This window comes from Amblyraja radiata, chromosome 12 (assembly GCF_010909765.2).
Source record: "Amblyraja radiata isolate CabotCenter1 chromosome 12, sAmbRad1.1.pri, whole genome shotgun sequence".
Lineage (NCBI taxonomy): Eukaryota > Metazoa > Chordata > Chondrichthyes > Rajiformes > Rajidae > Amblyraja > Amblyraja radiata.
In genome coordinates this window covers 9675829-9689900 of record NC_045967.1, presented here as the reverse complement: position 1 = coordinate 9689900, position 14072 = coordinate 9675829, and the positions used below count along the sequence as shown (strand labels likewise).

At 45.3% G+C, this 14072-nt stretch overlaps 1 protein-coding gene across 1 annotated transcript in view; it reads right to left on the bottom strand.

Annotated features, from left to right (window-relative positions):
* Positions 1 to 7682: 7682 nt before the first annotated feature.
* The window catches only part of LOC116979417 (phosphatidylinositol 3,4,5-trisphosphate 5-phosphatase 2-like), a 139673-nt gene continuing 133283 nt past the window's right edge, over positions 7683 to 14072 (bottom strand). Inside the window, exons 28-29 of the mRNA XM_033030980.1 lie at positions 10109 to 10224; positions 7683 to 8441 (exon numbers count right to left, since the gene is read on the bottom strand). Coding sequence (XP_032886871.1) covers positions 8348 to 8441; positions 10109 to 10224 — 210 coding nt within the window. The 3' untranslated portion in view covers positions 7683 to 8347. The remainder of the gene's footprint in view (positions 8442 to 10108; positions 10225 to 14072) is intronic.

Below are 14072 nucleotides of genomic sequence, written 5' to 3'. Positions count from 1 at the left end.
GTGAGGAGGATGCTACGAGAATGCAGGGTGACTTGGACAGGTTGGCTGAGTGGGCAGATGCAGTTTAATGTGGATAAATGTGAGGTTATCCACTTTGGTAGCAAAAACAGGAAGGCAGATTAATATCTAAATGGTGTCAAGTTGGGAAAAGGGGAAGTACAACGGGATCTGGGGTCCTTGTTCATCAGTCAATGAAAGTAAGCATGCAGGTACAGCAGGCAGTGAAGAAAGCGAATGGCATGTACACAATAATAATAATGCATTTTATTTATGGGCACCTTTCAGGACTCTCAAGGACACCTTACAGTTCAAAAAAGCATGAAACAAAAACAACATATACAGCAACAATACACAATTCGGAGAGAGTTGGCCTTGATAACAAGCAGAGTTGAGTATGGGAGCAAAGAGGTCCTTTTGCAGTTGTGCAGGGCCCTAGTGAGACCACACCTGGAGTATTGTGTGCAGTTTTGGTCTCCAAATTTGAGGAAGGACATTCTTGCTGTAGAGGGATTGCAGCGTAGGTTCACAAGGTTAATTCCCAGGATGGCAAGACTGTCATATGCTGAGAGAATGGAGCAGCTTGGCTTGTATAATCTGGAATTTAGAAGGATGAGAGGGGTTCTTATTGAAACATATAAGATTTATTAATGGTTTGGACACGCTAGAGGCAGGAAACATTTTCCCGATGTTGGGGGAGTCCAGAATCAGGGGCCACAGTTTAAGAATAAGGGGTAAGCCATTTAGAAACACTTTTAAAACAGAGACTTGTGTCTGTGGAATTCTCTGCCTCAGTGGACGCCGGTTCCCTGGATGCTTTCAAGAGAGAGTTAGATAGGAGTCTTAAAGATAGCGTTGTCAGGGGATATGAGGAGAAGGCAGGAACGGGGTACTGATTGTGGATGATCAGCCATGATCACATTGAATGGTGGTGCTGGCTCGAAGGCCTACTCCTGCGCCTATTGTCTATTGTCTCCCGATTCATTGCCATCTCTTCCCATTCCTTCCAACTCTTCCCATCCCATCCCATCCAACTCTTCCCATTGCTTCCAGCGGTGCCCTTATGGAGCCGAATCCATTGAAGGATCTGGGGGAGTTGAATAAGAATGAAGGGAGCGAGTGTATCCCTCGCTCCTGCATTCCATCATACCTAATGTTTCCGCCACAGTACTTACTGGTTTTGTATTAGCAACCGCAGACTATAATTGCAAAATTAACCGTGTTACATATCTGATTTTGCAATTCCAGTCAAGTGGATTCACAAGTGAATTAAAACCGTTTATTTTAGCTCCATCCATCTGTATGAACCACTGTTAGTTTATTGCTTTATGCTACTTTATTAAAAAATGAAGCGATTAGCTGCAACCACATAATGTAGGCACTATACACCCTGCTGTTAGAGACCAGAATATAGTGACACTCATGGAAACTGATCATGTACCTAAAATGACAAACCAGAGCTAACCTCAACCAATATGAAAATAAAGGTGGATCCAAGTTACTCGTTTGACATGCGAGGAAATTAAACTTACAAATTAACTAAAAAAAAGCCAGGTTAGCACAATCACCTGAGAGACAGTACAACACAGTGAAGGGGCGAGTGAGTTCCAGCAATATGGAGCGGTGTACAGCAAGACAAAATCCTACGCGATACTTCACTGTGGTAATGGACTCGGTAAGATAGAGAAGTCCTCTATAGGCAGCTTGGTATAACAAGGCCTTCAGCACTTGGTGAAATACTGAATGTGTATGTGCAACTTCAATATAGATACTCAGAGTCCTAGGAAAATAGAATAAATTTCACATGACCAAGACAGTCACAGGGATGCAGCTCAGAAACAGGTGCTTCGGCCCATCGAGTCTGCACCGTTCACCCAGTTACACCAATCCTATATTAATGGCAGTTATTAATCTCCTACATTCTCAATCACCGCCCCCACCCCCCCACCAGATTCTGCCCCTCGCCCACAGGCTGAGGGCAATTTAGTGTCCAATCCAGCGACCAGCCCGGGTGCCTTTGGGATGCGAGAGGAAAGTGGAGAACCGTAGGAAACCCACGAGGTCACAGGGCGAACATGCAAACTCCACATAGATAGCACGGTGTCAGGATTGAACCCAGGTCTCTGGCTCTGAGGCAGCAGTTTTACACAATGCACAGCAATAGGATGGCCTTTCAGCTCATTCGTGTACACGTTTTACTGTCTCTCCAGGTACAGTCTAACCTACATTTGCCAATTATAGACCGGCACTCCCTCACCCTGCAGATCCTGATCTCGGCTTCGGAGATGTAAAGACTGACCACCCACAGGGCCCTTTCGGGAATTACTGGAATATTAGAACAGTCCGTGGAGTTAATCCTTGTACCTCTCTCCGGAAACACTGCCGAACACTGTCGGCATTTTTATTGTTACGCCGTTATCGAAAAAATACCATTTCTGTCCAGACTTTTACTAATAATGAGACAATATAGAAACATGGAAAGATAGAAAATAGGTGCAGGAGTAGGCCATTGGCCCTTAGAGCCAGCACCGCCATTCAATATGATCATGATCAACGGTTAAGGCAGCACCTCTGGAGGACAGGGATGAGCAACGTTTCGGGACAGGTCCCTTTTTCTCAGTGTGTTTTTTAACCAGGATACTTGATAGCATATATCTAAAGGCAACAGTCAATTGGCATTGTGATCGAATGCAGTGCATTGCACCCTAGAAAAGCAGAAGAAAGATGTTCTTAAAATGTTTTAATTTTGTATAGTAAAAACAAGGAGCTGCAGGTGCCGGGACATTTCAGAGGTACAAGTGATATTTTAATTTAATAAACAGATCAAAGAAATCACAATACCGCAATTAATAACATTTCAATGCAAAAGATTCCAAGTTATACAGTATGCATCAATTCCTGGCAGCAGCCATCTATTTTAAAAGGGTTTCATCTGCAGAATGGAAGATGAGCAAGCTTTGATCTTTTCCCTGTCAAATAAACTCAAAATGAAGTATAGCATCAAGTCTTGCCTGCAAAGCCCTGATGTGATACGACTACAGATACTTCCAAAATAAAATGATCAAACACAAGTTTACAAAGGTCCAGCTCTAAGACTCTGGTAAGATTCTGCTCCGATGCCCGTGATTCCGTACAGCTCACTATGTTGCACGGCTACGCTCTGCGTTTCATTGCAACCTCAAAGGGATTGAGTAACCTCAGTTTGTATAAATCTTTGGAAATTCCCTTTCTTGTCTGCAACTGGCTTTGGTTCGTTCTTTCATACCTTTCATTCATATGTTATTTGTATCCTTTCCCTTTTCCCCTGACTCTCAGTCCGAAATATCACCTATTCCTTTTCTCCTGAGATGCTGCCTGATCCGCTGAGTTACTCCAGCATTTTGCATCTATCTTCAATATAATTCAACAACTTTTTCATATACCTTTGCGGAATTCACGAGCACAGCATAGCAGACAGAATCCCCATGCTTGGTCTGGAGCTGTCCTTGGTCTAATTCCATTGACTGTAATGGCAGTAAGATCAATTGATGATCTAAGTGGGGTGTAGGATTCAGTCCCTTAGATACTGCCTGGGTGCAGATTGACTGTTTTATGATAAAGCTGTCAGATCAGAGGCACCCTCACAAGGAATGTGCAGCCGCATGTAAGATCACAGGAAATATTTAGGCATCTGAGCAAGTTCTGACAGTGACCTTGGCTTTTAGACTTTACTTTAGCCTTCAGAGATACAGCGTGGAAACAGGCCCTGTGGCCAACCCAGTCTGTGCCGCCCGCTGATCATCCCATATACCAGCACCATTCTGCACACCAGGGACAATATGCAATTTACAGAAGCCGATTAACCTACGTCTTTGGAGTGTGGGAGGAAACTGGAGCACCCGGAGAAAGCCCACGTGGTCACAGGGAGAACGTACAAACTCCGTACAGACAGCACCCGTAGTCAGGATTAAACCCGGGTCTCTCGAGCTGTAAGGCAGCAACTCTACCGCAGCGCCACCGTGCTGCCCTTTTGTTTGCTGGAAGGAAATGCTTTGAAAAACTCAAACAAAAGCAAAAATTCAATTTGAATGTAAGGGGTGAGTGAGACATTAAAGTTTGAATTAGTACATGTAGTACAGTTATTGTACCCACATTGACATTAATGTTCATTTTAGCACACTGCAGCAATTCCTGAAAATCACACCAATATGGTCCAGAATATAACAGAATGGTATAAAACAATAAGAATATGCCAGTAACTGATGTCCATGAACCAAACACACTAGAAAATAGGTGCAGGAGTAGGCCATTCGGCCCTTCGAGCCTGCACCACCATTCAATATGATCATGGCTGATCATCCAACTCAGTATCCTGTACCTGCCTTCTCTCCATACCCCCCTGATCCCTTTAGCCACAAGGGCCACATCTAACTCCCTCTTAAATATAGCCAACGAACTGGACTCAACTACCTTCTGTGGCAGAGAATTCCAGAGATTCACCACTCTCTGTGTGAAAAATGTTTTCCTCATCTCGGTCCTAAAAGATTTCCCCCTTATCCTTAAACTGTGACCCCTTGTTCTGGACTTCCCCAACATCGGAAACAATCTTCCTGCATCTAGCCTGTCCAACCCCTTAAGAATTTTGTAAGTTTCTATAAGATCCCCCCTCAATCTTCTAAATTCTAGCGAGTACAAACCGAGTCTATCCAGTCTTTCTTCATATGAAAGTCCTGACATCCCAGGAATCAGTCTGATGAACCTTCTCTGCACTCCCTCTATGGAAAGAATGTCTTTCCTCAGATTAGGAGACCAAAACTGTACGCAATACTCCAGGTGTGGTCTCACCAAGACCCTGTACAACTGCAGTAGAACCTCCCTGCTCCTTTACTCAAATCCTTTTGCTATGAATGCTAACGCCTTCTTCACTGCCTGCTGCACCTGCATGCCTACTTTTAATGACTGGTGTACCATGACCCCCAGGTCTCGTTGCATCTCCCCCTTTCCTAATCGGCCACCATTCAGATAATAGTTTACTTTCCTGTTTTTGCCACCAAAGTGGATAACCTCACATTCATCCACATTATACTGCACCTGCCATGCATTTGCCCACTCACCCAGCCTATCCAAGTCACCTTGCAGCCTCCTAGCATCCTCCTCACAGCTAACACTGCCCCCCAGCTTCGTGTCATCCGCAAACTTGGAGATGTTGCATTCAATTCCCTCGTCCAAATCATTAATATATATAGTAAATAGCTGGGGTCCCAGCACTGAGCCTTGCGGTACCCCACTAGTCACTGCCTGCCATTGTGAAAAGGACCCGTTTACTCCTACTCTTTGCTTCCTGTCTGCCAGCCAGTTCTCTATCCACATCAATACTGAACCCCCAATACCTGTGTGCTTTAAGTTTGTATACTAATCTCTTATGTGGGACCTTGTCGAAAGCCTTCTGAAAGTCCAGATATAACACATCCACTGGTTCTCCCTTATCCACTCTACTAGTTACATCCTCGAAAAATTCTATAAGATTCGTCAGACATGATTTACCTTTCATAAATCCATGCTGACTTTGTCCAATGATTTCACCACCTTCCAAATGTGCTGCTATCCAATCTTTAATAACTGATTCTAGCAGTTTCCCCACTACCGACGTTAGACTAACTGGTCTGTAATTCCCCATTTTCTCTCTCCCTTCCTTTTTAAAAAGTGGGGTTACATTAGCTACCCTCCAATCCTCAGGAACTACTCCTGAATCTAAAGTTTTGAAAAATTATCACTAATGCATCCACTATTTCTGGGGCTACTTCCTTAAGTACTCTGGGATGCAGCCTATCTGGGCCCTGGGGATTTATCAGCCTTTAATCCATTCAATTTACCTAACACCACTTCCCGGCTAACCTGGATTTCACTCAGTTCCTCCATCTCATTTGACCCCCGGTCCCCTGCTATTTCCGGCAGATTATTTATGTCTTCCTTAGTGAAGACAGAACCAAAGTAGTTATTCAATTGGTCTGCCATGTCCTTGTTCCCCATGATCAATTCACCTGTTTCTGACTGCAAGGGACCTACATTTGTTTTAACTAATCTTTTTCTCTTCACATATCTATAAAAGCTTTTGCAGTCAGTTTTTATGTTCCCTGCCAGTATTCTTTCATAATCTATTTTCCCTTTCCTAATTAAGCCCTTTGTCCTCCTCTGCTGGATTCTGAATTTCTCCCAGTCCTCTGGTAGGCTGCTTTTTCTGGCTAATTTGTATGCTTCATCTTTTGTTTTGATACTATCCCTGATTTCCCTTGTTATCCACAGATGCACTACCTTCCCTGATTAATTTTTTTTCCAATTGGGATGAACAATTGTTGTAGTTCATCCATGCAGTCTTTAAATGCCTTCCCTTGCATATCCCCCGTCAACCCATTAAGAATCAATTGCCAGTCTATCTTGGCCAATTCACGTCTCATACCCTCAAAGTTAGCTTTCTTTAAGTTCAGGACCCTTGTTTCTGACTTAACAATGTCACTCTCCATCCTAATGGAGAACTCAACCATATTATGGTCACTCTTGCCCAAGGGACCACGCACAACAAGACTGCTAACTAACCCTTCCTCATTACTCAATACCCAATCTAGAATAGCCTGCTCTCTCGTTGGTTCCTCTACATGTTGGTTTAGAAACCTATCCCGCATACATTCCAAGAAATCCTCTTCTACAGCACCCTTGCCAATTTGATTCACCCAATCTATATGTAGATTGAAGTCACCCATTATAACTGTTTTACCTTTGTTGCACGCATTTCTAATTTCCTGTTTGATGCCATCCCCAACTCCACTACTACTGTTAGGTGGCCTGTACACAACTCCCACTAGAGTTTTCTGCCCCTTAGTGTTTCGCAGCTCTACCCATATCGATTCCACATCCTCAAAGCTAATGTCCTTCCTTTCTATTGCATTAATCTGCTCTCTAACCAGCAACGCTACCCCACCTCCTTTCCCTTTCTGTTTATCCCTCCTGAATATTGAATATCTAGCTCTAAGGTGCTGCTCAGGTTCTCTTCATTGCCACAGATGCCTTTAGAGGCCAAATCAATGGTATTTTTAAGGCGGGGATTGACAGATTCTTGATCAGTACGGTGTCAGGGGTTATGGGGCAGAGGCAGGAGAATGGAGTTGGGAGGGAAATGATTGAGTGACGTTAGTAGAGTTGATGGACGAATGGCCTAACTCTGATCCTAGCACCTTATGAACTGATGAACGTTCAGTCAATTGGACTCCAGTGTGTTTAAGAAAATGAAATCACAGATTTCCATGATTTGATAAGGGGAATTCTGTGCAGTTAACAATGAGTGAGTTCTATAAAAATCATCACGGAATCGCAATAACTTGGCTTGTGCTGTGTGAAAGCTTCTCGCCCACAAGATCTGGGAAACTCAACAAGTTCCCATGAGTTGAGCTTTCATACGAGGTCAGTACTGCAGTAACGAGCAGCTGAAGGTTTTGCAAGGTTTGTGTGACTCGCTTGAAAGATCAAAGAAACTGTGATGTAATACAAAATGGCATATTCTGCACTTCTTCTCTTGCGGACTTGATTTCTTTTCCAGATATTAAAGTAGATACTTGAAGCTCCAATATCCCAGGCAAAGAATGCGACCTTATATCCAAATCAATACTACAATCAATTGTAATCAACCCGACCTTTCTTTTAGTGGCAGCCTGCTTAGTGGTCCCTTCTGAGACTATGGAGAGATGCCTGGTTTGTGATGCTCATTTCTGCACAGGAAGGTTTAAATCGGTGTTGGTCCCCATATTTCCACCGGCAACGCATACATTCTGAATACCTGTGGTTATCTGATAGGTCTTATACTTCTAAGCAGGAATTTCTTGTTGTACAACTTGCTGTTTAGCTTGTGAAGAATGGGAACTCTTAATTTCTAAACACGGCCTTTAGGAGTCATGGTTATTTGCAGAATTATTACTGCACCCATGAGGGGTGCAAATGTCCTGCACTTTCACCTCTACGACATGCCAACCTCCACTGATTCTCAAGAGTGTGGTTCCCAGTTTAGACAATCCCTTCTCCCAATCCTGGGTCAGCTTCCAGATATCATTGGGGCAGGAAATATCAAGGAGAGGATCTTCCCTATCCAGCACTAAATTGGCAAATGCATTGCTATTTTGCCAGGACATCCCCTGCTGGATTTATATACAACAACTTCCATTCACTTATAGACACTCAGTTCCTCCCAACCATCTTAAAGAACAATTAAGATGTGGTCTGGTTCAATATATCATCAAATGTTTTTTTTTGTTTGTTCCAAAACAAAATGTAATAGTCAACAAAATGTAACCGGTGGTCCCCTTCCTTCATCACTGCACCATCTTCAAAGCTTGTTTTGTGATGTTTGTTCCAGTAGGGTCTTCCTGTGAGTGGCATCAGTAACACCCGCTTCTCGTAGATCATCATCGGTGATATCGCTGAGCGAGGGAAGAGATTGTGTTAATGATTTTCAACTGCAGACATCTTCAGTAAAATTAAAACCATTCTTGCAATATTATTCCTCAACTGCTTGTATTGATCACACCACACAAACCCCATGACCTTCAATATAGATCGGCAGATATCACGTATCTGTGTGCCTCAGCCAGGCCTGCAGAGGGAGAGAGGAAATAAGAACCCTTCCCGGTATTAGATGCTCAGTGAAATGGCTGATTGGAGTTGGGGTGAGGCCAGAGGCGTTTCAAAGGCGAGGGAGGGAGTCCACGCTTCATTGCAATGAAAACGCCCCGTGGGTCAACATCGCCATTTATTCTTCAAAACATGTTGAGCCCAATATTTATGGCATGATGGTGTTCCGTATGTGTGGAAACTGCATGGAAATGGGCCATTCAGCCCACCGAGTCCGCACCGACCACCGATCACATATACACTCGATCTACCCCACTCACTAGAGACAACTTACAGAACCCTATTAACCTACGAGATGTGACAAGATATGAATGTCCACAACCTGCAGGATGGGATATCAAAGACAAATGGGCATAGGTTTAATGTCAGAGGAATTAAGTTTAAAGGAGGTGTGAAGGATAAGTTATATACACAGGAGATTGTGGGGGCCTGGAAAGTGCTGGCATGTGTGGTGGTTGAGCTAGATATGATACTGGTGTTTTTTGATAGGCGCATGGATATGTAGGGAATGGAGGGATATGGATCATGTCCAGGCAGATAAGGATTTGTCTTGGCATCATGTTCGGCACAGACATTGTAGGCCACAGGACCTGTTCCTGTACTGGACCATTCTCTGTTCTATGAAGCTGGTGGGTGAGGGATATCCTCATCCCAAGTTTCATGACTGAATGCCAGTATTGAAGAGACCATGTGCTGGTGCACAGAAAAAAACTGGTGGGGACCAGCCTGCAACACATGCCTTCAAGGTCGGCAGAGGAGCGGCAGGTGAAGGAGTGAGTGCAGGGATTGGCTGAGGGATTTAATTAGCAAATTGGTAAATTAGCGAATTAGTCAATTTATCAGCGAATTTAAGCCAGGTTTTCTCCAGGGGAGAGGCCTATCGGGAACGACCTTGTCGAGGGAAGTGCCTTGTGAGAAAAGTGTGAGTCTTTGGCTCGAGAGTCTTCGGCGAGGAGGCTGAGGGAGGAGACTATGCCAAAGGTTGGAGAGGGTGAGAGGCAGTGAAGAACTGACAGGTAGCCGAGTCAGTGTGATGCTTGCAGCATGTGGGAGGTCAGGGACACTGATGGTGCCCCTGGCTGCTACAGCGGTGGAAAGTGTGTCCAGGCTCAGCTCCTGAAGGTCCGTGTTGGGGCACTGGAGAGGCAACTGGATGACCTCAGGATCACCGGGAAATTGCAAGTTTCCTGGACAGGACCGGCAGAAGTCTGGGGCTCACCCCAAATGGGCAACGTGATAAAAACTAGAGCACGGAGTGGACTCTGAAAATGTTGCCAAAACATGACACTATTATTGCATGCGGGATCAGTGGGCTATTTGTGTACACTTCCTAACAGGGATGTGCTTGGATATGGCAATGCTCTACTGGAATATTTGTAAGAAAATAATTTCACTGTGCATTTGCACTTCACACATAAAAGCACCATTGAACCATTGGTGTTTTCAAAGTCATTACCTCCAGAATTCCAAGTTATCCCATCCATTCTCAATCAGACCAGTTTCATACTTCTCCAAGCCCAAGTGGTTCAGAAAATCTGAGATGATACAAGAACTGTTTCGGTTCTCAGAAGTCTAAAAGAGACAAGGAAACATATTTATAATTTACTGGAAGAAGAAAGATTAACATTTCATAAAAGTAACTTACTTTTTGCATACAAATACTGGTGATGGTTTTTGGTTTATGCTTCAAACAATATTGCCGAGGTTTTCTAAGCACTGTCAGGGTAAAGAGATCTGGAGAGTTAAGGATGTTTATTTGTCACTAGACCAAGTGGGACCCATCGGGTCCCGTCCTCTCAATGCGCGGTTGCGGGGGGGGCGCGTTGAGGGGACGGCATCACACACACACTAACCACCCCCCACACAGACAAGGAGGGGGAGGGGGGGAGGGCGGGGAGGGGGGGTGAGAGGGCGAGGGAGGGTGGGAGAGGGGGGTGAGGAGGGTGTGGGGGAAAGGGGGAGGGGGAGGAGGGGGGAGAGAAGAGGGAGGAAGGGGAGGGGAGGGAGGGATAGGGGGGGAGGGGCGAGGGGGGAGAGGTGGGGGGGAGGGGGGTGGAAGAGAGGCCCTGGGGGGTGGTGAAAGAGAGGCCGGGGGTGGGGGGGGAGAGAGCCCGGGAAGGGGGGAGAGAGAGCCTGGGGGGGAGAGAGAAGAGGCGACCGAGGAGCCGAGAGAAAGCTCGGGAGTTTTCTGGAAACCTGAGCCGAGGCGTGAGCGTGCAGCGCGTGGGACCTCGGAAGCGTTCGGGAGCTGCAGTACAGAGCACACTTGCTCGTTCTTTCTGTGTCTTTTAAAGAACTGGGGGGGAGGGGGTGACGTCACTCGCTGCGCATGGAACATAGGGCAGCAGGCCGCGAGGAGCAGAGCCAGTGTGACATTTTTGAACATTTTCATAAATAACTCGAGAAATAATGCACAACATTTTCAGTTAAGGCGAGTTTTGACATCACGGCGTAAATCTCTATCGGAATATGTAAAAATTTCACCGTTAGCGCGTTGTGTTTTCGAGGAGATGTGAAACGCACATGAACATCGCACAAATACACACATCCAAGATCAGAGTTTTATAAGTATAGAGATTTGCACCGTGCTTGAACTGGACCAATGACATTCTTCCCTGTGGTAGCTTTACTGGCACGTTCGAATGCAACAGCAACAAACAAATATACAGTAAATTACATCATTCTAAGTAAATCACACCTTAATATTGCAAGACAATTTGTAGGAAGGAACTGCAGATTCTGGTTCAAACTGATGATACATCTCTGGAGAAAAGGAATAGGTGACAGCATCTCTGGAGAAACAGAGTAGGTGACGTTTCAGGTCTCGACCCAAAACGTCACCTATTAATTTTCTTCAGAGATGCTGTCTGACCCGCTGAGTTACTCCAGCTTTCTGTGTCTATCTTCATACATAGAACAATGCTGGTTGTGCAAAATGCATAATGGTTTGGCGCTGAGGTAGGGTAGTGGTTAGGGTTGTGCAGGATAGTTTAAGAGTCCAATAGTTGATGGGAAGGAAATGCTATTGAACGTAGAAGGCACTCCTGTGCCTTCTTCCCAATGGTAGCAGTAAGATGAGAGCTGGGCCAGATCAGCATGAGTCTTTGATGATAATAGCTGCGTTCTTGAGACAGTGCTTCCCATCGACAATGGGGAGATCAATATCCATGAAGGACTGAGCAATGTTCACCGCTTTCTGCAGCCTCCTTCATTCTTAAGTGTTTGAATGACTGAACCCAGGCCATGAAGTCTCCACCGTCTGCGGAAGTTTGATAGCAAATTTGTATTTGTTAGCAATGCCGAAAATCGTCAATCTTCTGAGAAAAGAGCCATTGGTTAGCTTTCTTCATAATGCATCAATGTACTGGGGCCATGACAACTCAGCAGAGATGGAGACTGCCAGGAACAATGAAGGCAGGTGCAGGGTCCCTCAGCTTTCCCATCCTGAAGTTAATAAACAATAGACAATAGACAATAGGTGCAGGAGTAGGCCATTCGGCCATTTGGGTCAGCACCGCCATTCAATGTGATCATGGCTGATCATCCCCAATCAGTACCCCGTTCCTGCCTTCTCCCCATATTCCCTGACTCCGCTATCTTCAAGAGCCCTATCTAGCTCTCTCTTGAAAGCATCCAGAGAACCTGCCTCCACCGCCCTCTGAGGCAGAGAATTCCACAGACTCACCACTCTCTGTGAGAAAAAGTGTTTCCTTGTCTCCGTTCTAAATGGCTTACTCCTTATTCTTAAACTGTGGCTTCTGGACTCCCCCAACATCGGGAACATGTTACCTGCCTCTAGCGTGTCCAAGCCCTTAACAATCTTATATGTTTCAATGAGATACCCTCTCATCCTTCTAAATTCCAGAGTTTACAAACCCAGCTGCTCCATTCTCTCAGCATATGACAGTCCCGCCATCCCGGGAATTAACCTTGTAAACCTCCGCTGCACTCCCTCAATAGCAAGAATGTCCTTCCTCAAATTAGGGGACCAAAACTGCACACAATACTCCAGGTGTGGTCTCACTAGGGCTCTGTACAACTGCAGAAGGACCTCTTTGCTCCTATATTCGATTCCTCTTGATGAGTTTAACAATCAGTTCCTTGGTCTTTCTAATGTTGAGAGCAAGATTGTTGTCCTGGCATCACTCAACCACTTTGTTGATCTTCTTCCTGTACTCTGACTTGTCATCATCCCACGATGGTGGTATCATTCGTGGTTTAAAGGCGATGATGGAGTGGTACCTGCAACATAGTCTGGGGCATGACAGTGGGCAGGTGAGTTAACATGAGTGAGAGACAGAACTGACGTGCCCCTGTGCTGATGATCAGTGAGGAGACGTTGTTGCCAATCTGTGCTTATTACGGTCTTCTGATGAGGAAGCTGAGAATCCAGTTGCAGAGGGAGGAGCAGATCTCCAATCCTTGAGCTTGACAATGAGTTTCGAAGGGATGATAAATTGAATGACAAGCTAAAGTTGAAGATCAGCAGCTTGATATCAGTCTGAAGACGGGTTTTGGCCTGAAACGTTGCCTATTTCCTTCACTCCATAGATGCTGCCATACCCGCTGAGTTTCTCTAGCAATTTTGTCTACCTTCGATTTTCCAGCATCTGCAGTTCCTTCTTGAATTGCTTGATATATATATTCTAGTTATCCAAGTAATCGCTGACCAGGTAATCAGGGTAGAGGGTGACTTCCCGGACTCCATGGTCATTGTTTTGGGGAACTTTAACAAGGCGAACCTCAGCTGAGACCTTCCAAAGTACAGACTTCATGTTACCTGCCCCACCAGAGGGGCGAGAACACTCGATCACTGTTACACTTCAATCAAGAACGAATATCGCTCTGATCCCCGGTGGCTCTGGGTCTATCTGATCATTGTTTAGTTCACCTTATTCCGACCTACAGCCAAAAACTAAAATCTGCTAAGCCTATGGACAGAACAACGAAAAGGTGGCCATTGAAAACCTACAATCCTGCTTTGACTGCACTGATTGGAATGTGTTCAGGGAAGCAACCACAAGCCTCAATGAATCTCTGGAACTCTCTGCCACAGAGGGTAGTCGAGGCCAGTTCATTGGCTATATTTAAGAGGGAGTTAGATGTGGCCCTTGTGGCTAAGGGGATCAGAGGGTATGGAGAGAAGGCAGGTACGGGATACTGAGTTGGATGATCAGCCATGATCATATTGAATGGCGGTGCAGGCTCGAAGGGCCGAATGGCCTACTCCTGCACCTAATTTCTATGTTTTCTATGTTTACAGACACTGTTGGCTTTTGTGAGGACAGTTGCATTCCCACTCGGACCCGGGTCAGGTTGAACAACGCCAAGCCCTGGTTTACAGCAGAACTCAGACAGCTCCGCTAGTCTAAAGATGAGGCCTACAGGAGCGGGGATGCAGACCTTTACAGGCAGGCCAA